The sequence below is a fragment of the Ctenopharyngodon idella genome, chromosome 7 (genome assembly GCF_019924925.1).
Source record: "Ctenopharyngodon idella isolate HZGC_01 chromosome 7, HZGC01, whole genome shotgun sequence".
Lineage (NCBI taxonomy): Eukaryota > Metazoa > Chordata > Actinopteri > Cypriniformes > Xenocyprididae > Ctenopharyngodon > Ctenopharyngodon idella.
Genome location: NC_067226.1, coordinates 31,654,215 through 31,681,852, shown reverse-complemented (window position 1 = coordinate 31,681,852; position 27,638 = coordinate 31,654,215). Strand labels below are relative to the sequence as shown.

General features: G+C 36.8%; 1 protein-coding gene across 8 annotated transcripts in view; it reads right to left on the bottom strand.

Annotated features, from left to right (window-relative positions):
* The window catches only part of LOC127515560 (A-kinase anchor protein 13), a 109,375-nt gene that overhangs the window by 81,340 nt on the left and 397 nt on the right, over nt 1–27,638 (bottom strand). For 5 of the 8 annotated variants that reach the window (XM_051899359.1, XM_051899362.1, XM_051899364.1 and 2 more), the window contains exons 2-4: nt 13,931–13,974; nt 7,335–7,491; nt 842–1,129 (exon numbers count right to left, since the gene is read on the bottom strand). In XM_051899359.1, coding sequence (XP_051755319.1) covers nt 842–1,129; nt 7,335–7,491; nt 13,931–13,963 — 478 coding nt within the window. In that variant the 5' untranslated portion in view covers nt 13,964–13,974. Of the gene's footprint in view, nt 1–841; nt 1,130–7,334; nt 7,492–13,930; nt 13,975–16,481; nt 16,501–26,518; nt 26,623–27,638 lie in introns of those variants that run through there. The other 3 variants (XM_051899361.1, XM_051899360.1, XM_051899367.1) reach the window with 3 other exon arrangements.

Genomic DNA, 27,638 nt, shown 5'->3' with positions numbered 1-27,638 from the left:
CATGGAAACACCAAAGACGCTTTAATATATTTGGTGTTTTATTAGACAGGTGAGCAACTGTTTTGATACATTTATAGACAGAAAACTAATCATGTTATATAGCTCAACACGTTTAGTCTCATTGTTTGAATCTCGTTTTCTTGATTTACAGCGAGTACCGTGTTTTACCATGGCTAATATCGACCTAGATTACTGCAGTGTGAAACTGCAGCCACAGAGGAAACGCACAGTAACAATAATGTTATAACATCATTTTCAACACACAAATGTATCTAATATGATAAACAGCGCTGCTTTACCTCACATACGGTTGACCAGAAGAAGCGGAAGCAGCAACTGCGGCATAATAAAAGTTGTGCTGCTCTCGAGCCGTGTGTTGCGCTCGTCTCTCATTAGCAATCGCTCCAGCGGCCTCGTTCCGCTCCCACAGCACTCGCCCCGCTCTGCTTCAAACTACAGTAACGTTAATAATCTCATCCATGAACATGATTTCTGCCCGAGTGCCATCGGATTCTTTTCCACCGGCTGTGAGGTAAAGACATCCACGTTCAATCTCTGTGTCATCAAGCTACGCCTTTGTTTTGAAAAGATGACCTCTAGTGGCGAAAATCTACATAGTGTGCCTTTAAGGTACAAAATATTATGCTGATTTAAGCTCTTGTGATAAATAGTTACAACAAATGAAACCAAAAACTAGAACAAATTAATGACTACTCAACTTACTATTTACTTTGAGTCTTTGCTCATGGTGTATCAGACAATAATACCTCATGCCTTGAACCTACAACCTTTTGATTACAAGCCCAGATCTAGCAACTATCCTCCATTAAGATGCACTCACGTGTGTTATTCCCCAGCAGGCTCCAGCCAGGCGGCAGCGTGAGATGTCTGAGGGCCAGGGACAGACTCTGGTCCAGCTTTTCGCACTCCTGCAGGGGGATCTGATGCTCATCCAGTAGTAGAGCCTCTTCCAATATGTCCGTCTGCCCCACCGCACTCACCAGGAATTGGGCCATGTCGAAGGCCAGGTCCTGCATGAAGCGCAGGTGCTCGGTGGCCAGAGTATGAACGTAACCGTCCGGTCCCGCCGAGCACAGGGTGACCAGCACTGACTCACAGCAGTTATGAGCTGCACAGAGAGGGAAAGATCACATCATGACAGCGGTTAAAAACGTTCAAGACAATAACTGATCTTGATGACTAATAATGTGAAATGTCAAAGGGAAATGGAGGGGGGGAAAGCACAGCAAAAATTATGTCATTATCAGACATTTGAGTCATTTAGTTGACCTATACTAAAATAAAATAAAAAATAATTAAAATGAAATAAAATAAATAATTTAAATAATTTAAATAAAATAATTAAATTAAAATAAATTAATAAAATAAAATAAAATAAAATAAAAAAGATTATTAGGTTGGGTACAGCTGTCAGTACAGGCATCCAACTCATGTCTGGTATCATTGTAAAGTTACTGTCAACATTTTGTTTGCACAATTTACTGTTAAATACAGTAATTTGTCCCACTAGTAAATGCAATATCTCATTCCTGGCAGTTATAAAAACAACAAAACATTACTGCAGTGGCAGCTCATACTAAGAGAATAATTACTGTGGCTGAACCCTGTGGTACATATAAAAATGACAGCCAGGTCTCACCACACAAAGTGGCACATGGTCAACCTCCTGGGAAAAGGGACAAACCCATATTTATATGCAACAACATTTCCGAGAATTCTAAACATCCTCCTAGTGGTCTTGACTTCTGTTATGTGTATACCAGTCTCTGAAGAGTAACTAAAATAACATTCACACTCACATAATATAATGCTTAGAATATATAAAGCTCTAAAAAAAATTACTGCTGATTGTAATGCACATGACTTTGTAATATCTCAACTACATGAAAAAACTGTGAATAGGACAAATAGTATATGGTGTAACATCTATTTCCGGCACAAATATTTCAGCAATGTCCTATTTACACACTTTACAGAAGAGTAATGCAAGAACAGGATACCAAACCTAAAGACAAAATAAAGCAGTATTAAAGGGTTAGTTCACCCAAAAATGAAAATTGTGTCATTTATTACTCACCCTCATGTCGTTCTACACCCGTAAGACCTTCGTTCATCTTCAGAACACAAATTAAGATATTTTTAGTGAGGCCTGCATTGCCAGCAAGATAATTAACACTTTCAATGCCCAGAAAGCTACTAAAGACGTATTTAAAACAGTTCATGTGACTACAGTGGTTCAACCTTAATGTTATGAAGCGGCGAGAATACGTTTTGTGCACCAAAAAAACAAAATAACGACTTTATGACAATATCTAGTGATGGACAATTTCAAATCACTGCTTCATAAAGCTTTACGAATCTTTTGTTTCGAATCAGGGATTCGGAGTGCCAAAGTCACGTGATTTCAGTAAACGAGGCTTCGTCATGTGATAAGTGTTTCGAAATTTCAATGGTTCACCACTGGGGGGCGTGACTTTGGCAGTTTGATACATGCTCCAAACCACTGATTCGAAACAAAAGATTCGTAAAGCTTCGAAGCTTCATAAAGCAGTGTTTTGAAATCACCCATCACTAGATATTGTCATAAAGTCGTTATTTTGGTTTTTTTGGCGCACAAAAAGTATTCTCGTCGCTTCATAACATTAAGGTTGAACCACTGTAGTCACATGAACTGTTTTAAATATGTTTTTAGTACCTTTCTGGGCGTTTGAATGTCTAAGTTAGCTTGCTCTTAATGCAGGCCTCACTGAGCCATCGGATTTCATCAAAAATATCTTAATTTGTGTTCTGAAGATGAACGAAGGTCTTACGGTTGTGGAACGACATGAGGGTGAGTAATAAATGACAGAATTTTCATTTTTGGGTGAACTAACCCTTTAATATTTAACATCCATAATGTTACATATTTCAGATTGAAATGAAGAAATTAATAAAGAAATAATGTAGAGCAGGACACCCAATTTTATCCAGCAGGATAAAATGTGATTACATGCTGTAGTGTTACTGGTTAATGTAATTTTTCCCTCACCTTCAGAAAAAGTAAATCAATAAAGTGCCCCTATTATGCTTTTTTGGATATTACCTTTCATGTAGTGTGTAAAATAGCTGTTTGTGAATATAAAGGGTCTGAATCAAAGTGCACCGTAAATGGAGTTATTGTCTCCCAAATGAAAGAAGGGATTCTGAACTGCCTGAAATGAGTCGTCAGTAATTCCAGTCTTACTTCCTGTTACAAACCTACATAACAATGTAACACATTTGCCTATGGTCTTCATTGGCTGCCTGTGAACAACATCTGCTTTGACCCACCCTCAAATGCTGTAGTTGTAGTTTGTGTTGTCAACATGTCGAGAAGACGCTGTTTTCTGCGCTTCCAAAGGATAAGGAATCGGCCTCGAATTGATATGGAATAACCGGTGCTACTGTTACGGTTCTTATCACCGTGTATACAAGCGCTGAGGAAGAGCTGAAATTCAGATATGGTAAATCACAACAGACTTGGGCATCTGACCAATCAGAACAGAGAAGACCAATCAAAACAGACTGGGACATCTGACCAATCAGAGCAGAGCAGGCTCTCAGAAAGGAGGGGTTTAGAGAGACCGGATCCTTGATCGAACCATTTTAAACACTGTGAGAAAAGAGCTGATGCTGCAACGTATTTTATGAGGAAAATTAAAGTGTTTTTGGATGCATGTAAACCTATTGTAGCAGACTCCAAAACAAAATTAGGAACCTTTAAAATAGCACAATAGGGACACTTTAAATTTTGTCAAGTAAAATGAAAGAAAAGTTTTTGTTTTGTTTTTTTGTTTTTTTTACTCGGAATATTGTCCACTGAGTTCATATTTAAAAGTCACACATAAGCACTCAAACTGGATTCACAAGTGCCTACTGTCTCTCCCTGTAATCTCCCTGATCAGCGGATCATCCCTTTCACTGACTGCTGAGGCATTACTCCTGACACTGAACATAATGACTGAAACACAGGAGTAAGCATTGCTGCTCTCAACTCCATTCATTCAAGCTGAGTGAGCATCTCCGTAACGAGAGGGTTTGCTTCAGTCACCAAACAGCCCGAAAAGACAATAAAAACACATGAGTTAAAAACAGCGTCCTATAATGAGATATGCCTAAATTTATGCTACAAATACACAGCGGATCAAGTTTCTCCGCTGAAGTCTCTCTATGGGGCTGAACTACACCTTGTTCAGTTTGGCTCAATCCCTTAATAGGATCCGATCAACAAGCAAACATGTTTTGTTGACAGGACCAAGTGCAGCCAAAAGCTGTCCACATCGAGAGCTTACATTAGGACTAATTCATTTAATATGATCTTTAATAGGAAACTACAGCTTAAAAACCAGATTATCTATATGTACATGAGCAAAGTGAGCAATGTTTCTCTGCCAAAAGCGATTTCTTAAAAAGAGGACAGAGGGCAGCATGTTCACAAAATCCATTTTCCCCCCTACTGAGTAAACAAAAAAAGTCCCAAAATACACAGTCAGAAGAACATGGACAGCTAAACATTCGTCACTCAAACTCACAGTCACACCCAGAACAAACACATTCCTCAACTTTAATATTTGGCAATAAGTTAATGTGAAACTTCATTTCTGTAATCAATCCGAAATTCGGTGAGTGTCATTTTTCAATGCTAAAATACTTTATCTTGTCCCAGTTTATTCATTTTTATCATTTGTAGCCTGATTTTCTTGTAAAGTGTTCTTAAAACTTTGACCTTGCAGGTATGGCCTGATATTGGATATTAAAATGTTTCCCCCTATTTTATTATTTCAATATGTAGTTCATCATCTAGCACTCAATAAAAGAATAGTGACACATTATGGTTTTTAGGGCTGTTTACATGATACCCTTTTCAAATAAAAACTTTTTATGCGTTTTAGCTGTTCATTCACACAACAGTATTTCGGGGGCCTGAAAATGCAAACTTTTGAAAACTGGTTTCAATACGCAAATATTTGAAAACTATACAGTTATCATCTCCGTTTATAATCTATAAAAACGTGAATTTGTGAAAATGGTGATGTCGTGCGCATACATATTACGTGTTCAGTCTATAAGCGCGTAGCGTTTCTTTACAAAGTGACATCGCCAACTACTGCCGTGGCAGCAGAATACAGTGTTTTTAGTCGTTAGATCTGTGTGAATGGGGATCGGTTTGTTAACGTTGTCATCTGTACATGAGAAAAACGCAAAGCCGTTTTTTTATTACATCGTTGTCATGTAAACGACTTAAAGGGATAGTTCACCCAAAAATGAAAATTACCCTATGATTTACTCACCCTCAAACCATTCTAGGTGTATATGACAATCTTCTTTCTGATGAACACAATTGGAGTTATATTAAATAATGGCCTGGCTCTTCCGAGCTTCATAATGGTGGGGCTTGAGATTTTGAAGCCCAAAAAAGGACATCTATTCATCATAAAAGTAATCCATACGGCTCCAGGGGGTTAATAAAGACCTTCTGAAGTGAAGTGATGCATTTGTGTAAGAAAAATATCCATATTTATAACTTTATAAACTAAAATAACTGGCTTCCAGCGGACGGCTGTACGCATGTCGACATACGCCACAAGAGTAACCCTCTTCTCTTATATCAAAATCCTCTGACATTTCTCTTTAAAAATTCTCATTTTAGACTTCTAATTCATGACCGGTGTTTTGTTTTGCTCTATCCTCTGCGCTTCTGCGGTCATCATTACGTCATGCGTCGGGTCTTTCGCCGGAAATCGATGCATATAGTCGTTGTCGGAAGCTAGTTATTTTAATTTTTAAAGGGTTAGTTCACCCAAAAATGAAAATTCTGTCATTAATTACTCACCCTCATGTTGTTCCACACCCGTAAGACCTTCATTCATCTTCAGAACACAAATTAAGATATTTTTCATAAAATCCGATGGCTCAGTGAGGCCTGCATTGCCAGCAAGACAGTTAACACTTTCAATGCCCAGAAACGTACTAAACATGTATTTAAAACAGTTCATGTGACTACAGTGGTTCAACTCTTAATGTTATGAAGCGACGAGAATACTTTTTGTGCACCAAAAAAACTAAATAACGACTTTAAATCAACAATATCTAGTGATGGGCGATTTCAAAACACTGCTTCATGAAGCTTCGAAGCTTTATGAATCTTTTGTTTCGAATCAGTGGTTCGGAGCGTGTATCAAACTGCCGAAGTCACGCCTCCCAGTGGTGAAACATTGAAATTTCAAAACACTTATGACTTAACGAAGCCTCGTTTACTGAAATCACATGACTTTGGCAGTTTGATGAACGCTCCGAACCACTGATTCGAAACAAAAGATTCGTAAAGCTTCGAAGCTTCATCAAGCAGTGTTTTGAAATCGCCCATCACTAGATATTGTTGAATAAAGTCCTTATTTTGTATTTTTTGCCGCACAAAAAGTATTCACGTCGCTTCATAACATTAAGGTTGACCCACTGTAGTCACATGAACTGTTTTAAATATGTCTTTAGTAGCTTTCTGGGCAATGCAGGCCTCACTGAGCCATCGGATTTTATCAAAAATATCTTAATTTGTGTTCTGAAGATGAACGAAGGTCTGACTGGTGTGGAATGACATGAGGGTGAGTAATAAATGACAGAATTTTCATTTTTGGGTGAACTAACCCTTTAAAGTTATAAATATGGATATTTTTCTTACACAATCGCATCGCTTCGTTTCAGAAGACCTTTATTACCCCGGAGCCGTGTGGATATCTTTTATGATGGATGGATGCACTTTTTCGGGCTTCAAATCTCTATTTACAATACCGACCATTTATTGGAGATCGGCTATAAGATAAAAATAATTAACATCTTATCTTTGTATGTTAACTTATCTTAGTAGTGCTAGTTACTACTAGAGTACCAAATCACAACTTTATAATAAACTTTATTCTAAGGAAGGGATTCCCAAACTTATCTGTCAGCCAATCCCTTTTGACCTAAAATATTTACTTGGAGTATGTCTTCTTAATTTAACATTACAAAATGTTAGAATGTTCATGGTTCTCTGATGTCGGTTAATGTCACTTAACATGTAAGTAAACAATTAAATATGACATCTTTTTTAGTAAGTGTTTTATATTAATGAATTTATTTTCACATTTTTACGATTTAATTAATTAGCTTTTCGTCAACTCGCAAACCCCTGCAGTTCTCTTGTCGGGAAAACCTCTTTTAAGAGACAAAAATGTTCTTTCAAACAGAAAGAATGATGCAGTTGGGATGCAGTTGACTATGATATCACAGATCTAAGGGCCCAATAATACGCTCACCTGGACACACAGCCTGAAGGGTGCCATGGTTGAGCTTCAGTGTGCTGGTTAGATGTCTCTGAGAGGAGCCGGTGAACAATAGGAAGAACTGAACCTCCCCCTGTTCTCCTTCACGGAGTGCCTCATCGCTAAGCTGAACTGTTAGCACACACTTGCCCTGCCACAGAAAAACAGAGAGGTTTGAAATACAAGATTATGTGCTTATGAATATTAACTGACTATACATATATGTGCAAAAAACATAATGCCAAACTGATTCAAGCCTTCACATGTTAGAAGACATTTGAATGAACCTGTTAATAATGTGCATTTCAGCCAACTTGATCATAAAAAAAAAAAAAAAAATGTACATGATTTATTAAAAGTGTACTATCTTTGCTTTTAAATGGAAGCTCTCATAAATCGTTAACCCAAGAACTCAAAACGTCAAACGCAATGAGAAATAACTGAAGTTGTGGTTGCGACAGGAAATCACACACATGTTGGTCTGCACAGATTAACACAGATAGCCGTTTGAATTTAACAGCACACGCCCTGAGGGTCTAGGTGAGATGCGTATCTCCTCCTATCACACTGTCACAGACTAATACACTGAAAAAATTGCATCTTAAAATTCAAACAACATGCACAGCAGCCAATGGAACCACCACAGCAAAGGCCCTGATAAATTTAAACTGGGATTTTATCACTTTTCCAATTAGAATCTAAATGTATTTCCTATATAAACAGGACAATTGTACATGAAAATATCACATGGAACAATGAAAATGTGAAGCATGTTTCTATTCACCAAGTATAATGACCAAAAGTGACAGTAAAGACATTCAGTATTCTTTTGAACTTTCTATTAGTCAGAGTCCTGACAAAATACATGAGTTTTTACAAAAATCATTAAGCACAACATTATTAATAATAATAAATTTTTGAGAAAAAAGTCAAGTTGCAACACTGGATGTTACCGTCGGTCGTTTAACATTTCTATTGCAAAACAGTTAACATGTATTAAATGTTTCGCTATTTACGTACATCTTACCTCACTCTCTTTCAACATTAAACTGACGCTTCAGTAAACCCTGCCTACTTTGATTTGATTGGCCATCTCAATCTTTTTTACACTGACGATCGCTGTTAGACCGCTGAGGCAGACCAAACTAAAATTGTAACTTTTAAACCTTTTTGTCATCCTAACAACATGCAGAGCGCTGCGTAATCGAGTACAGCAGAGCAGTGCAAGACTTTCAAATATTGGGGGGGACAATTTGGCCATTTCTAATTATTAGGGGGGATTTGTCTCCCTCAATGTCTATGGTGGTTACGGCCCTGCTTTAAAGATTGCAGAAGCCAATATGCCAATCTTAAAGGAACATGCCACTATTTTTGAAAATAGGCTCATTTTCCAACTCCCCTAGAGTTAAACAGTTGAGTTTCACCGTTTTTGAATCCATTCAGCTGATCTCCGGGTCTGGCGGTACCACTTTTAGCATAGCTTAGCATAGTTCATTGAATCTAATTAGACCGTTAGCATCTCGCTCAAAAATGACCAAAGAGTTTCGATATTTTTCCTATTTAAAACTTGACTCTTCTGTAGTTACATCATGTACTAAGACCGACGGAAAATTAAAAGTTGCGATTTTCTAGGCCGATATGGCTAGGAACTATACTCTCATTCCGGCGTAATGATCAAGGAAGTTTGCTGCCGTACCATGGGTGCAGCAGGCACAATGATATTACAGAGCGCCTGAAAAAAAGCTCATCTTCAGTGTATTCCATTTCAAATAGATACGATTCAGGATCTGCACCAAAGTAAATATCTTCTGAATTGTCTCTCACAAATGTCTCCATGGTTGCAAGGCACGCTCCCTGTGCAAGCAGGTGGTCACGTTGGTTATGTTGACGGAAGTTAGCCTATTTTCAGGTGCTGCATAATATCATTGCGCCTGCCCTGCTGCACCCATGGTACGGCAGCAAAGTTCCTTAATCATTACGCCGGAATGAGAGTATAGTTCCTAGCCATATCGGCCTATAAAATCGCAACTTTTCATTTTCCGTCAGTCTTAGTACACGATGCAACTACAGAAGAGTCAAGTTTTAAATAGGAAAAATATTGAAACTCTTTGGTCATTTTTGAATGAGATGCTAACGGTCTAATCAGATTCAATGAACTATGCTAAGCTATGCTAAAAGTGCTACCGCCAGACCGAGAGATCGGCTGAATGGATTCGAAAACGGTAAAACTCAACTGTTTAACTCTAGGGGAGTTGGAAAATGAGTCTATTTTCAAAAATAGTGGCGTGTTCCTTTAAGAATCTATAAAAAACTTTAAGAACTTTCTCTCCAAAACATATAAGAACATGAATCTCCAAAGAACCACAATACAATCGACTCAAGAAACCGATGAAGTGATTATGCTGAACCATTAAAGAACATTGGTTTCATGGTAAAGATCTTGCTCATCATGCGTTAAAGCGAAAGAAAGTATATATTCGAGTTTCGATGGAGCCCGTACTATGGTATGATTGACAATCAGATAGAACTGGAGAAATCTGAGCTGCATACTGACTCCTGAAATTATTTCAGGAGAGGAAAGATGTCTATGGGAATAAAGGCACAATAAGGGGTGTCACACATACTTCTGTATTCAAAACCGGCCTAATCCATCCTCTATCACTATCACCATTGTGTCCATTTATCTCAGTCTTTTGGATAATCTAATATCGTTTCAGCAGTTAATTACAGACATTAACACAAAGATAAGTGTCTTTGAACCCTGATCAGATTTCACAGCACAGGAGGGAAAACCCCTTCTCTTTGTTGACTGTACTCCGTATGTGAGATGGGCTTCTTGTGATAGTAACACAATATCCGTCATACATCCTTCCCGCTGCTCTACTCATTTTCTGTTCTTGTAAGGTGCTGACAGTCATATTCCCTGGGAAGTATTCAAACTGGGATCACCAGTCTTCCGAATGAGAATTTTATTGACTTTTCAAGATCTGTGTTGAAGACGGCTAAAAGGACAGCAGACTTTGAGGGAACTGGCGAAGCTGGACTGTTTTTTTCTGATTATATTTCACAATAATGGCTATGTTTACATGTGCACTAATAATGTGATTTTTTTTCTAATATTTAGAGTAAGGACTTAATTGCAGCAAGATGTCTACATGACACAAGCACTCCAGTTTCAATGCAATTTTCATTATTCTGATTATTATCTAAGTTTTGTGGTTATTTTTACTGCCATTATTCACATACCTAAATGCAAGGCACAAATGATGCGCTCAAATACAGTAGATGTGTTGCTGGTCAAGCTCTTCCAGTGCACAAGGATTTGTTTGCCGGTTATTTTGTATCCAGCCTCAGACTTTTTTTTTGGTAATGCACCTAAAAATGTTTCCATTTATGTGTTTTCGACTATCAATATAGTACTTAGAGTTGCAGTTAAAAGATCGCAATCTTGATTAAAACACCCACACGATCTCACTCCTAAATGACAACGATTCGCCTGTGTAACAAAGTTAAAGGCTCAGGGAAGGAGGAGGTAGGAACCGGCGAACTTTCAACGTAATTTTAATTATCAAATAAACAAACAACAAAACTAAAGTAAAATGGCAGTCCCTCACGGACGACTGCCACATATAAACATAATAAAACACAACATAAAGTCCAGGCCTGGTACTCTCGTCCTTCACTATCGTCACTCCTCCTTTTATACTTCCGGAGCTCCTCTGTGGGACTCAGGACCGGTGTGGCGCGCAGGCGACGTTCATTAGCACTCGCACCACCAGCCTCACTCCATTCCCGCGGCTCTCGGCCCCACCCTGCCTGCTACAGCTTTCAGAAACTGTCTTTTCAACCAGACAGTATCATTATTTCTGTTCTACAAATATTCAAATTATCACAGAAGTACTGGGGTAAACGTTTATAGTTCAGATATAAACACTGATGTCTACAGTAGCAATCAGAATAGAGCAAATCCTTTTGAAAGCAACTTGGCGTTTCAAATAACGATTGTATCAAGTACATCCTTACGCCACTAGGTGGTGACAAGTGAATTAAAATGTAGTTCGTTGAATCATTCATTCAAGAAATTTAACCAAAAATGCTGATTCGTTCAGTAATGAAACAAGTGAAGCAGTTATAAGTGAGTCATTGAATCATTCATTCAAGAAATTCATTCAAAAACGCTGATTCGTTCAGTAATGAAACAAGTGAAGCAGTTATAAGTGAGTCATTGAATCATTCATTGAAGAAATTCATTCAAAAATGCTGATCTGTTCAGTAATGAAACAAGCGAAGTACACTGTAAAAAATCAAAAGTTGAGAAAACTTAAAAGTTTAAGGCAACAAACTTCAGCAGATTTGAGTTCTCAACTTGTTGTATTCAGTTTATACAACAAAAAGTTGAGAAAACTAAAAATCTCCTACAAAAACAAATTGAGAAAACTCAAATCTGCTGAAGTTTGTTGCCTTAAACTTTTAAGTTTTCTCAACTTTTGATTTTTTTACAGTGTAGTTATGAGTGAGTCATTAAATCATTCATTCAAATTTTTAAAAAATAATTCAATCAAATTAATTAAACATTTTAAATAAACTGCAGCAATTAACACTTTGTCAGAATCTCTAGCAAATTACATGTTCATGTAGTGGGAGAATCGTGATCTCTATTTGAAACAAAAAAATCATGATTCTCAATTTATCCAAAATCAATTTATCAGATATTTTGTTGTAAATTTAAAAGTAATGTGTTACTTGTTACTTGAAAAAAGCAATCTGATTACGCAACAATGTATCAAAATGTATCAAAATGAAGTGAGTTTTTGGTTAAAACAAGAAAAAAAAAAAAAAAAAAAAAAAAAAAAAAACTGTGAATAGGGTCATAAAATAAATTTAATTCAAAGGAAAAACAAGATTATTTCTGTTTTTCTTACCCCATTTTTTCGTTTTAAGCTTAAACTTCTCAATTTTTATTCTTTTTTTCCAAAAACAAGACTTAATATCTAATTTTGCTTCTCAGGTAAATGTATCTCGATTTAAGAATTTTTAGATATTTGTACTAAAAACAAGATAAAATATAGAGGAAGAACATTTTTTGCAGCGTATTAAGAAGCAAAATAATGTAAGATATATCTTGTTGAAATAAAGTTTAATTTTCTTGCTGCATTTGATAGATTTTGTCTTCTTGCAAGCATAAATCTAACAAAATTTACTTAGGTTTATCTTAAAAATGAACAAATTGTCAATACGGTAAGAAGATTATTTCAAGAACACAACTAAATAGCTTTGTTATCTTACAGAATTTTGCCTCTTAAACTAAATGCATTTTGGTTTAAGTTTCTTTAGATATTTTTACTGGAAGAAAAGACAATAATTTTGACAGCGATAATTTGGAATTCTTTTAAAATTGTAAAAATGACTGAATCAATGAAAGCCTAAATTCAATCTGTTCATCATATAAAGCGATCGAGTCTCTTCAGAAAATTTGGACTAAACCGCTCGATTCATCTCTTTATGAACTTTTTGGAGAGTCAAAGTTTCAGTTTCATAGCTGTCAATGGAGAGTACAGAATTCTCCCAAATTTCATCAAAAAGATCTTCATTTGTGTTTTGAAGTTGAACGAAAGTCTTACGGGTTTGAAACGACATGAAAAGATTTTCATTTTTGAGTGAACTATCCCTTTAAGGACTTAAATACAGGACTGACAACCATATTCTGCTGCTGTGTGAACGTGGCTTATGTAAACATGTGCTAGACCAGGGGTGGGCAAACTCGGTCCTGGAGGGCCACTGTCCCTGCGGAGTTTTGCTCCAACCCTAATCAAACACACCTGAACCAGCTAATCAAGTTCTTCAGGATTACACGCATGTGAGTTTTATCAGGGTTGCAGCTAAACTCTGCAGGACTGTGGCCCTCCAGGACCGAGTTTGCCCACCCCTGTGCTAGACAGACACGTTTGACCACTGCGCTTATGTCTCGCTCAATCGTGGCATTAAACTGCTCTGCATCTCATGTTTTTGGGTTTAAAATCTCTACAACTATCTCTATAGAGCTTGTGTTATTTTTCATTACACTGCCCCACGTCTCACATTTTTCATTTTAAAAATGCGAGACACAGGCTAGTCTAATGAAAAACAATGCAAGCTCTAGAGAGACATTCTGCATTTTTAAACGAATGGCCTCTAAATCCCAAGGTATTCTTTGTTTTTTATGAGCACGCTAGGGTGCGCCGTGTGCAAGATGTAAATTGTCATCAGCATAGTATGCACACATTGTACGCACACAGCCCTTATTTGTTTCACAGTCGAAAAAGAAATAGACGGAACAACAAACAACTGGACAAGGTAGCAACAATAGATACATGCAAACAAGTACATTTTTTCAGTTATAAATTCTAGAGAGAAACAGCACAGACACTAGACATTATTTAAACTTTCTTGTGATATGATAATGCTGAAATTGCAGTGAGCTAACATTACTTTGAAATTCACATGAACACTTGTGCTTCTGTCTATCTGTGTGTGAGTGGAACAAAATTGCATCTCTATCTGTGATTTGACTGAGCACATAAAGAGGAATGAAAAATAAGCAAGATACTTACATATAATGGAGCTTGACGAGGACTAAGTTTCATGACTCTGGACACTGAAAAGATATTAAAAAAAAAAAAAACAGTGTGAGGTCAAAGCAAATTACCAGTAGATTATCAGATCAACCAGAATATTGATTCTTCTTTCGGCCCAATAATAAAAGAAGGTTTATGACTAGATAGGTTTGAGCATGAAAATACCCTCTGCAAATGTGGAACGAATTCAAATTAGCACTTCTGCTGACAGTACAGCAGCAGCTGTTTGTTAAATGGCACTTGAGGCTGAAAAAATATTCATGAGTGTGAGTCACACCTTCAGTCTCAATGACATGTTAAAATACACTGCTAATTCTCTGGCCTGTAATTAGCAGAAAAGTGATGCGTTTAAATGTTTACAGGAACACCAAGTTCATGGGTGAATCTCACGACACGTCAAGATTATGATGAAAATCAAAAGAAGGAAGTTACATTCAGAGCATTTTGAACTACAAAAAGTCAAGATGTGTTTCTGTAATCATTAGTTTGTATGTAAATGTTCATTTTCATTAACAGAATGTCTCAATAAATTAGAATGAATCTTTATGGTCCTGAAAATTGGCTTAATTTTTTTAAGTTTTTGTTTTGTTTTTTGGGGTGAAACATGGACATATTTTCTTGCAGCTTACCCTCATTGACCAAACAAACCCACAATCTGACATGCAATCCATTGGCCATCCATTCTTTTAATGCATTTTCAGTGCACACTAGTAAATAAAAGCAGCGCTGTTAGATTTAAGGAGGATCAGGTGAAAGGATAAACAGATGACTCTAATAATACCCATCCTAATCCTCTTCTCCTGTGCTCAGTTTGCTCTGCCTTCTCTCTTCATACAACCAAAAGTAATAGTGAAGTCAATGCACACACACTTTTTACCTTTAACATCTGATTCTGCAAATGCCAATCACTTTGTTTTTCTTGTTTTCAAGAAGAAAATATACATTTACTTGAGAAGTCTTGTTTTTAGAAAATACATCATGAATTAAGTTTAATTTTCTTACTGCATTGACAGTCTTGTTGTAAGCATAAATCTAAAAGCATGAACAAATTATTTGCCAATACGGTAAGAAGTTTAAAGGTAGGGTAGGCAATTTCGAAGCGCTAGCAATAGCAAGCTAGCTTTGAGAGCATAAGATCCCACTCTCCCTTCAGAGAGTCTCCAAAACACATGAACGCACACAGCCAGAGCAGAGTCTGCGAAGCGTCATGAGAGACGGTTAAATTACCTCATGTCTCAAAGCACATAACATTGCAATAATAATGAGTGTAAACAACTTGAGGATCTCTGACTTGTACCACCTGACTGCTGCAGATTCACTTCAGCATTAATAGTGTGGACACAGAAATGAATAAATCCGAGTCTGAGGACGTGAACAACGGCGGGTAGAACGTCACGCGTGGCCATCTCGTTATTATATGGTAATTACAACATGGCGTGAATGTGGCATAAGCTCGTTGTTTTAGTTCAGGAGGAACGTGATGATTGAACAAACAATTTTTGGTCCTGTGACTTTCACTAGGGATGCACCAATATGAAAATTATGGCCGATACCGATAACCAATAATTCTTTATATTTGAAAGCCGATAACCGATATATTGGTTGATAAATCTAAATCCAAATGTTATATAATTTTTGAGAGTCTGATCACCATTAAAAGCCATGTCCCAAGCACACAATTATAATGATGTTATACTATATCATTATAATTTTATGTAGCCTATATGACATATTTGCGCTGCACATGTTGCACTTAACTGTATTTTTTCTATTTTGAAGTGACTCCAATCATATTTTAAGCAAACCATCATGGCGAACAGTGCGCATCTGAAGTGTCTCAGCTGAATGAAAAATAATCCATTATTTATCGGCTTTAATATATCGGCCAAATTTTCTTATTGGGCCGATAACCATTAAAAATTAACATATATTGGCCGATACCAGTATGGTGGCCAATATATCATGCATCCCTAACTTTCACAGAAGAAATATGTACATTTTTTAATATTTAGATCACTTCTATTATTGATTGCGATCAGGATAAACAAATGAGTTTCAACCAGTACAACAAAATGTGAGAAAATGTAAGAAAAAAAAAAAAAATGTAGAAACAAACATGCATGCAAAATTATTATGAGTGGCCTTCTGAACATGAATCTAAATCTAAATATTTATGCAAATTATAAACTTGGACAAGCATTCTCTCATTTATAATACTCCAAATTCATTAATGAGGTTACGAACACAACGTTGTGAGTTAGGTGGATACAATTTTGTGAGAAGTTCTCCAATGTGTATATAAATATAAATAATCCATGCAATTATTCATTTATGAGACCCAGTAATATTGAGGAAGAAAGTTTTTGCTGTGCAGGTCAAGTGTGGTATTCTTCTCCATGAAATAAGACAGAAACACCTGGTTGAACCTGAATGCAGTAATGACCAGTGAAACTGCCTTTAAGTTGTCTAGCATTTCACTACAATACACCTGTGCTGTAAGCGGATATATACCAATACAATCTTATACCTCAAATACTTGGCAATGGAGTTCATCTACAGCCATCAGAACATCAAAGGAGAAACTGGACTTCCCACCTTGAGGTGTGGCTCTTCTGGGTTCCTTTCATAATGTTCTATTGCATAAAGTGCACAAAGAGCAATACCAGCAACAATTTAAAAGGGGAAGTTGTTTCATCACTCATAGGCACTGAAACACTTTGCTGTTCATGTGACAAGAACAAAGATCAAATATAGATTTCCTCCCAGCTGAAATGGTTACGGAAACCTCTTTTTCTGACACCTGCTTTTACATACTAATGAACAATAGCAATAGTACTGACTTTATGAGGGAGGAAGGAAATGAGTAGACCTGAGACCTGTCAAATGGAAATCTCTAGTACCAGGCAGGACTGCTTTGTTATTTTCATTTGAGAGTGACAAGGAACATGTGAATACATAGAGGAACCTTTCCCAAAATGAAGGGGTGATGTAAGACACAAAATAAAAAAAATGATGTTTGTGCCACTTAGCCACTTGTTAGCAACCACCTTTTTCAAGACGTGTAAAATGTACAAAAATCACAATTGAGGTATTACTGATAAAAAAAAAAAACATTGGCTTATTTATTGGTTTTAGGACTTATTCTTACAGCACTCTAAATATGGATATAATATGACTGATTCTTTTTAAAATCAACTGTAAACCATTAAAGGCCAAATACAACCAATAAGTGTCATTTTTAGCTTCATAAATCAGTTATAGTACATGAACTTTGTAAGCTTGAAAAAAGTAAGAATTGCGAGATATAAAGTCAGAATTGCAAGAAAAAAGTCAGAATTGCGAGATATAAAGTCAGAATTGCGAGATATAAAGTCAGAATTGCGAGATATAAAGTCAGAATTGCAGGATATAAAGTCAGAATTGCACGATATAAAGTCAGAGTTGTGAGATATAAAGTCAGAATTGCGGGATATGAACTCGCAATTGTGAGAAAAAATTCAGAATTACAAGATATAAACTCACAATTGTGAGTAAAGAAGTCAGAATTGCGAGATATAAACTATAAAAAGGTCCTTTAGACCTTTTGGTGTGCTCAAGCGCAGCTTTTTGGACAAGATGCAGCTGACGAGAGGTGACAACTTTTATAACAAGCAATTGCAACTTATATCACGCAATTCTGACTTTGTAACACGCAATTGCAAGCTTATATCCCACGATTCTGAGAAAAAAAGTCTGAATTGTGAGATAAAAAGTCTCAACTACCTTTTTTTTTTTTATATACCATGGCGGAAACAAGCTTTCATAACTAACAGATGCTATTCTGGTGAGACTTAAGCCCGGGGCACACCAAGCTGACTGTGTTGTCGCCTCTCGTCGGCTGTGTCTCGGCCAAAAAAACTGCGCTTGAACACACCAAAAGGACTAAAGGCGACTGTCAACAAGCATGTGCATTCTGTGCCTGTGTGTAAGTAAATATCTGTCTAAATCAGCAGGTATCAATAGTCTACATTCATCATTCAAAAAAGGAATCCAAAACTAGGACTGCAGATATACAAGCCGTAAACAAAGCAGTGCTTGCTTATGATTCTGAATATCAATCGCGCTGATCATTTTCTTCATTACAGATGGCTCATGTTATTATGAAAATATTTGTGCACTGGAATGCTCAGGTAAGATTATGTAAAATTAGAATAGCCTTCTGTCTGTACCATCGTGACTTCTTTGCTCGCTTTCATCACTTTCGCTTTTATTCTCTTGCATTGACTCGTTCGCTAAGCTGAACAGCCAATCAGAGTTCTCTCACTGACACAGATTCAACATGCTGAATCAACCCAAAAACCCCCGACAGTGTCCAACTAGAGCCAAAGGTGTGGAACACGCTGACAAAACTAAGCCGACTGATGCTCAAAAATGGGTCGACATTGCCCGACGTCCGACCGTCAGCTTGGCTCTTTTGGCTCAGTTTACACCTGGTGATTGGTACACCAATCACTCAAAACACATTCTGTAGTAGTTGAAAACCGCGACCACATTGGATTTGTAGTCTGTACGCTAATGCGTCCTGCAAAAGGGTATTAAATTTTGCCTTAGGAGAAAATAATTTTCCAATTGAAAATCTGGAAAAGCACATAAGTATAAATGATGCACAATTTTTAATCACAAAATCAGAGACCCGCTCCTCCAAATCACATCTTAAGTGGTCAGAAAGCATTTGAGATGATACAAGTTGGTGTAAGGCATCTCCTCTGACTGACCACCAATGGACAATGATAATACCAAATGTAAACAGGGTTAAAGATCTGTACTGATCACTGAAACAATGTACCTGTAGCTAGGCTCGAACCCTTAAAGGGGCAATTCATGACCAACCACCAGGTTCATATATACTGCACATTTCTGATGCATCTGATGTATGGTAGTATTAAGTTTTTTGTTTAAAGAAATTAATAATTTCATTTAGCAAGGATGCATTAAATTGATCAAAAGTGAGAGTAAAGACATTTATGTTACAAAAGATTTTTGATTTCAATAAGAGAATTATTTCAAAAACATCTTACCAAGCTTAAACTTTTGAATTGACCTTGTACTGCAGAGAATAAAAGTTAAATCTCAAGCTTGAGCACTAGAGAATTACTGAGAAAAACCTATCAGCATGTTTCACCCTCGAGCGAAGGACTTGATCGCATGATGATCCACGAGGACCCTGCAATTAATGTCTTTAAGGCCTTTTGGAATTACAAGCGACTGCAAAATGACAAATTATAATAATTTGATCTAACCTAATAATCGGGGCAGCTTATCTGAATTATGAGATAATTATTATGTGTCAAGACTTTGAATGAAGATTATGGGGCCTTTGATTTTGCATAAACCTCGGAGTGATCAGCATTGTGCAATTTTCTCTGGACTTTTGTGCAGCAGATAAAGCACAGTCAGTGTTTAAAACAGGCAATAACATGCTCAGGTACTTGGTAGTGTAGAAATAATCAGGTCTGCATTAGTGCCTCAGGTGTGAAGATTTAATTAGCAGAAGTCTAAAATGTGGCTGAAGTAGCAGCTGCTTTTGTTTTGCTTTTTACTCTTTTTTTTCCCCCTTCCTAAGTGACAGAACAAACCCCTAATCTACTCACATTTGTATAGCGCTTTTCACAATACATATCGTTTCAAAGCAGCTTTACTCTATATTGAAATTGATTTCCATATGAAATAAGCCTGTCTTTTCTAAACAAAGCAGAGAAATTATGCACACACGATACAAAAGACCACACTATACAAAGTGTACAAGTCCAAATAGAATTCTAGATAGTTAGATCAATATAAAATATTATAAATACTAGTGGATTCTGATAATATCAGACAGTGGTTCTCAGTTGGTGCACTCAAAAAAATTATGGGTTAAAAACAGCCCAAGTTGGGTTGAAAATGTCAAACCCAGCAATTGGGTTAAATGTTTGCCCAACATGCTGGGTAGTTTTACTTAACTCAACTATTGATTAAAAATTGCTGTATTGCTTTGCTTTCTAAAAATGAACCCAAAATATGTTGGAAATAAACATTTATTAATAAGTTTAATAAATGAACATTTATTAATAAGTTTAATGAATAATAATTAAACAATAAACATTTATTAAATTGCGTATTAATAACAGTTCACATTTTGATTATTATTGTTGCCTCTAGTAATTATGTGTCTGATTTGTAATTTTTTTTTAAAACTATTTTGGATTAATTTTAAGCCAGCCATACAGTAATTTTTAAACAATATATGAGTTAAATAAAACTACCCAGCAGGTTGATCAAACATTTCACCCAACGCTGGGTTAAAACAACCCAATCAAAAATGGGTTGCAAGTTTGACCTGCATATTTTGTAGACAACTGGGAAAATAAAGCTAAATGCAAATAATTGAATACAACAATATCTTCGTAATAATAGCATATTATTGGTGGAAAAGAGTTGGCAAACGATCCAGTGCGTATCTGTGTTTGTGCTCTGGAGAGCATCAAATGATTTAATGTTTTCGCTTCGGTGAGCAATGCGGCTGTGCGCGACTCCGTCTAAGTGGTTTAATGTACTTGCATCTCAAAATGAATTTATGACGCAAAATTAATGTAAACACAGCCAGTTTTGTCTTAAGGGATTAAATGGACAGGACAAACCGTATTACTTATATTTAAAAAGAGATCCGTGCGCGAATGAAACTTAAATCTCCCGCTGTCTATGATGTAAAGACAGTAAAGATGAGAAAGAAAACGTTCAGATAATCTTAAATACTGAAAGCACTCTTTGTTTATTGCTTGTAATAGGTTTCATTGCTCCTCTTTATTATTTGCTACTTGCTTGTATGTTTTGAAGTTATATTAGTTTAAAATTCTTAACATACAACTGTTTTAATTTTTTTCACTTATTTTAAAAAGTAGGCCTACTTATAATAACTTATGTAAGGATAAGTGAATTTAAGGATTTTAAGGTTAAGTTGGTAAACTAATTAATGAATAAGAAAAAAAAAAGTAGATAAAGAATCGTTTTGGAATCGGATCGGATCGTGAGGTGACTAAAGATTCCCACCCCTACCAAGTACGGTCTTCCATACTCTGAATTTGTGCTCTGCATTTTACATAAGTGCACACACACCGTGAACACACACCCGGAGCAGTGGGCTTTTTTGGACTGAACTCCAAGTGCTATGCGGTGCCCGGTGCTCAAGGGCACCTCAGTTGTGGGTAATGAGAGTGGAAGAGAACGCTGTTCATTCACTCCCCCCACAACATTTCCTGCCAGTACTGACTCGAAACCACAACCTTCGGATTACAAGTCCAACTCTCTAACCATTAGGCCACAACTGCCCCCTGTCTAGGCGATATATAATAATATAATATTTAGAATCTGAATAAAACTTTTTTTCCTATTGCCACATACACACTTCAATACATAGGCCCATCCACTTATAAACACTCTCGAAATTGTGATGACTGACACAGTGATAATTGTAGGCTATTGCAAAGGATGAGAAATACCCTCAATAATTTCAGAAGCACCCTCCGTGATTTGATTCTGGAACCAGGCCTAGTCTAAACATAGGATTTTGGTGCATCAGGTAAGGCAACTGTTATTTATGATTTGTATCGGCTGCCATGCAAAATCACGCATACAGTATGCTTTCTCTTCTGTTAAAATTAACAGTGTGTGAATGTAGACGCTTTAATAAATAATTTATCTGGAGCTTTAATGCTGGGGCGTGTAGGTTGTTGCAAGCAACATGTAACTTGAAACTATTTCATGGAAATCTATAACTTAATTAAAATAACTATAAAGTCATCAGTCCCCTGATTTCATACTTCATAGAGCCACCTTTTGCTTTAATTACAGCCATTAATCTTTTTGGATATGTCTGTACTAGCTTTGCACACCTAGATTGGGGAATATTTGCCCATTCTTCCTTGCAGAATTGCTCAAGTTCAGTCAAATTCTGTGGTGAGTGGCAATGGACTTCTCTCTTCAAGTCCATCCACAGATTAGATTAGAACATATAGCGCTGAAAGAAAGAAGCCTTTCCGGAAAAAGCCTTGTTTGCGCTATGCAAAAACACACCTGGAAGACTCTGATGCCATCTGCCAAAAGGTGCCATGGTCTGAACTCCAAGCGCTATGTTTGGCGAAAAGAAAACACGGCACACCACCCAAAACACACCATACCTACTGTGAAGCATGGTGGTGGCAGCGTTATGTTGTGGGGGTGTTTCTCTTCAGCGGGGACTGGGCGATTGGTCAGGATTCAAGGGAAAATGGATGCTGCCAAGTACATCCAAATTCTTGAGGAAAACCTGCGTCCCTCTGCTAGACAGCTTCCAACAAGACAATGATCCTAAACATACCACCAAAAGAACAGCGCAATGGCTTAAGGATAGGAAGGTGAATGTCCTTGAGTGGCCAAGTCAAAGCCCTGACTTAAATCCGATAGCAAATCTGTGGATGGACTTGAAGGGAGAAGTCCATTGCCGCTCACCACAGAATTTGACTGAACTTGAGCAATTCTGCAAGGAAGAATGGGCAAATATTCCCCAAACTAGGTGTGCAAAGCTAGTACAGACATATCCAAAAAGATTAATGGCTGTAATTAAAGCAAAAGGTGGCTTGATGAAGTATTATATCAGGGGACTGATGACTTTTCCAACCCTGTTGTTCTAGTTTTTCTATTTTTAATAGAATGTTTTAAAATGTTATTTTCACTTTGATGATGAGGGTTATAATGTGTACATACATACAGCTAAAAAAAAAGAATATTTATTTTATTTTCTGTAAAAAGTAATACGCTATTATCTACTCCATAAATTTTGGCAACAGATTACAAGCAATATTATCTATTAAAATAGAATTGAGTTAGAATTCATCAAATTAATTCCTTAAATGTCAACCATTTAAAACAAGTAAAATTTAAACAAAAATATCTGAATAACAGACAGTGTCAAAGATGAACTAAGAACTCTTTATTTTTTATTGCCAACATTGAAGAAACCTGATGATAACAAGCAGAATCACTGAAGGAAAGAGAGGTTTAGATGTTTAAATGTTTGGTCACTATTATGGTTATCAGTGTTTCATTTAATTGGGCAGTTTGACTCTTCGCTTTTTATGTCAGTTTGTGGTTTTTGTAACGTGTTTGCTAACTTTACACATTTTAAATGGTTGACTTTTAAGGAATTAATTTGATTAATTCTAACTCTATTCTTATATGTTGAATTTAATTAATAATATTGCTTGTAATCTGTTGCTACAATTTTATTGAGTAGATATAGCGTATTACTTTTTACAGTGTAATGTGACAAAAGGTAAAGATTTTCAGAGTATGATGACTTTCTATAGGCACTGTAAATAGGTTTAGGATGTGTGTAGGATATACCTTTGTTGGTTTTAGGCATTATTTAGAATGATACAACTAAGGAAGCACTGAAACATACATCATATGACCAAGTTTAATGCAGTCCCTTGCCAATTGTGTGATCATACAATTTTGAAAACTGTACGACATCAGGTAAATACCACTGTTTTTGTTGTGGTGTGACAGTGTTCAAGCACATGGAACAACAACACTCAATAGTGACATGTGATACTGGTGTCCCTTACTGACATCTGATCATGACGGTACTGTCGGGCAAGGCAGAGCCTGCTTCGCTTTTACATCCTATTAGAAAACACTTGGCAAAATCAGTCTTTATACTCAGCTTAACTAAATAAAATAAAAATATCAAAGATTTGTCAATATCATGTCAACAATAATCCTGAGTCATGAACACAAACTGTCCTTCTGGGTGTGGAAACTGAGTGTTATTAAATGTCATTTGAAACATAAAGCTTCTTTTATTACTCTGACCTGAAAAGACCACACCTTCTGATCAATGCACGTTTTGAAGTGGTTCCTGATGTACTGCAGTTCAAAAGCTGCTCTGAATTTGTAACTGTTTATAGTCTATCTCCAGAGAGCCGCATTAGTAATGCTTGAGTGACTGAGTGAGCGTTTATGTGTGTGTTTTGGGGGAGGGTCACAACTGAAAGGTGTGGAGGTGGAGCTTGATGTTTAACTACTTGGTTTGTTTGAATTTCCATAGCGACAATGATTGACACTTCAAAGCGTGAGGGCCACCATTCTATCCAAGTTTTACGGCTGGAAAACCACAGCATATTTATCTCTAAAATATCAATCTAACCACTGAAAACTATCTGTTTGAATCAGATCTCTACCTGCCAAGACAAGTACCACTATTATTCCTTATATACTATCATTCAAAAGTTTGGGGTCAGTACGTTTTTTTTAAAGGGGAACTATTATGCAAAATAATATGAATACAGATGTGTGTCGGCACTGCAGTGTAAACAACCAGTCTATAATTGTAAAAATCCATGCAATCCTTTTTTTATAGTAATCCCCATAAATCATAAAGTCTCTTCTAACCCACGGTTTCACGACTGGTGACGATCTGCCCTATTAGCATAGATCCCACCTTGAGTGAGCCGCAGCAGTCCGTCATTTCTGTTTACTCGCTGTAGCAGTTGGAGATATACAATGTCTATGCAAAAAAAATTACAAATGTTCTGTTATTGGATGCATTAATAAACAAATCTCCAGAGACTCCCAGCATCTGAGCCACTGAAGACAGCGTAGTTGAATTTCATATACGAAGGAAATGTGCCGAAGTAAGTGTTACATATTTGTGCAAATCATTTTACGCCGGACTGCTTCACAAACGAGGGTCAGTTCAATGCTGGATTTGCACAAAAGATTAACATGACGACACATGCTAGTCGATGAGTTGAATCAACTCCACAGCAACTACATAAATTTATCCACTAACCATTCAGAAACGTTAAGATGCATTCTAAAGGTGCGTTCACACCAGACGCGAATGAAGCGTAAAGCGCGAGTGATTTACATGTTAAGTCAATGCAAAGACACGATAGACATCCTGTGGCGCAAACTGAGCGTTTCGGGCGTTTGATGCGAGTTGAAAAATCTGAACTTTGGCGAATATTCGCGCCGCGGTAACCAATCAGGAGCTTGCTCTAGTAGTGACGTGATTACGACGTAGCGAGCGGAGGCAGAAATCTGAAACAGCAATGGAGGACAAAATCATTGTTGCTGTATGTGGATACCCGGAGCTGTACGACACATCTTCGTACTTTTATAGAAACAGGAATAAAAAGGATCTTGCTTGGAAGAAAGTGAGTGAGGAGGTCAGACAATCTGGTAAGTTGTAAAAAATGCTCTTTACTCAATTTGAGCTATATATTATATATTTATATATTTATATTGAGACTACAAGCTAGCTAAAGCCGGCAAATTGAGCTTATTCGCCGTATTTTACAACTACTTTCCCCTCCCATGAAGTGAATTTGCGTCTGTTGTGAAGCGAATTTCACACGCGAATGAAGCGAGTAAACCCAAAATGTTCAAGCGTCCAACTATGTATTCGCGCAAGTCGCGTCTGGTGTGAACGCCCCATAAAAGTTGTAACTTCTTCCTGAGTCTCTCCATCAGTGTCCAACTCCGGTTTGAACAAAGTAAGGCTGAACACCGTTACTGACAATCCTCATTTTGGCTGCGTGAGATTCTCCAGTTTTGTTGTTGTTGAGTATCCGAAGCACAAGCTGTTAAAGCTCCGCCCTCTTCTGTAAAGGGGGCTCAGAGCAGCAGCTCATTTGCATTGAAAGGGACACACACAAAAACAGCGAATTTTTGCTCACACCCAAATAGGGGCAAATTTGACAAGCTATAATAAATGATCTGTGGGGTATTTTGAGCTGTGCCTTCACAAACACATTCTGGAGACACCAGAAACTTCTATTACATCTTGTGAAAAGGGGCATAATAGGTCCCCTTTAAGGAAATGTGTAATTTCATTCAGCAATGATGCATTAAATTGATCAAAATCTTTTGAACTTTCTATTAATCAAAGAATCCTGAAAAAAGTTTCCTCAAAAATATTAAGCAGCACAACTGTTTTCAACATTGATAATCAGAACTGTTCCTTAAGCACCAAATCAGCCTATCAGAATGATTTCTGAAGGGTCACGTGACACTGAAGACTGGAGTAATGATGCTGATGAAAAAAGTTGCCATCACAGGAATAAATTACATTTTAAAATATATATTCAAGTATAAAACAGTTATATCATAATAATATTTCACAAATTTTATCAGAGTCTGATCAAATAAACGCAGCATTGGTGAGCATGGAAGACACTTCTTTCAAAAACATTAAAATGTCTAACTGACCCCAAACTTTTGAACAGTAGAGTATAATAATATACTAGTTCTAGCCTGTTGGCTCCCTTTGTGCTTCATGTGACACATGACAGTATGATGTAACTTTAAAGATCAGCTAAAAACCTAAAAACTACTGACAAACACATTTAAAAGAAATTCTAAATTCATTGCTTCTAAAACCGTGTCTGCTGCCAAAGCTCAGTTTGCTCTTTCATTGGCTCAGAACTCATGCCACAGGTTTTTAATACATATATTTTATATGCATTTCTCACATTTTAACAAACTCCTTGGATGACATCTTACCTCAGGTCTTGAGAACTCCAAGCTGAGTCCAGCAGAGCTCATAGATCCATTATTATTTTAGAATATTACGCGAATCAAACGTACCAAAAAGCACACCTGAATCTTCATGCAACTCCAGTGCATGGCAGGTTAGGTCACAGCGCTGATTACTGCGAGCTAAATGCGGCTTTGTGTTTGGCAGCAGATAAGAGGCGTGTGATGTCATGGGTGGGGGAGGACAAGGAGGTTGTGGCTCAGGTGTCTGTTTCCAAGAGCACTTGAGTAACAGAGGCCACTGATGTTCGCTGTGCCGTCTGATGCCTGCGTCTGGTTAATGTTCTCCTACCTGATGCTCTCAAAAACTGCTGTTTGTTCCTGCTGCTTTACTCCCTGAGGGAACGGTCACCCTTTTCATGGGGCAATATTTACCTGTATTTCCTTACTGATGTCACATTGTAAAAACTGAAAGAGGAAACCATGCCAAGAAGAAACACTAAATACAACAAACATAACTAATTGATATAAATGATTGATTGGTCAGCCCACTAGAGATTGAGAAATAACTATAATCTTTAAAGAGCAGGTTTAACGTTGAGTGCATTAGTTGTTAGACTTGAATGAAACGTATTAAGCTCCAATTAAAGCAATTATCATATGATATTACAACACATGAGCATAAATAAATAAGTAAATAAATAGATATATACTAGCTAGATATTTTTGTGTTGTACTGAAAGCTTTTAACATATATTTAAAAAGAATATAGAGAACAAAACACAAGAAAAACTGATGAAATGTGGAACTTATATGTTACACAACTGCTTAAATTTTGAAGTAAAGCACAATACAGTGGCTAGTCATTTATTAAATAAATAAACATACAAACAAGCTAAGTAACTGACTAACTTCTTTCAAACGCAAGCCTAAGTTTTAGATATTGCTGTATTAAAGAGCATTAAAAACTAAATTAAGCTAGAAAAAAATAACAATGAAACACAAAGAAAAACTGATTCAATCTGTAGAGCTGAATTCAGGTTGATTGGGACACTTTTTGCCATTGAGATGACTGAAAAGTGTCCCAATCAACCTGAATTCACCCTATACTGTGTTTAAATACTATGGTCGGTTTGTGCACCTGTTG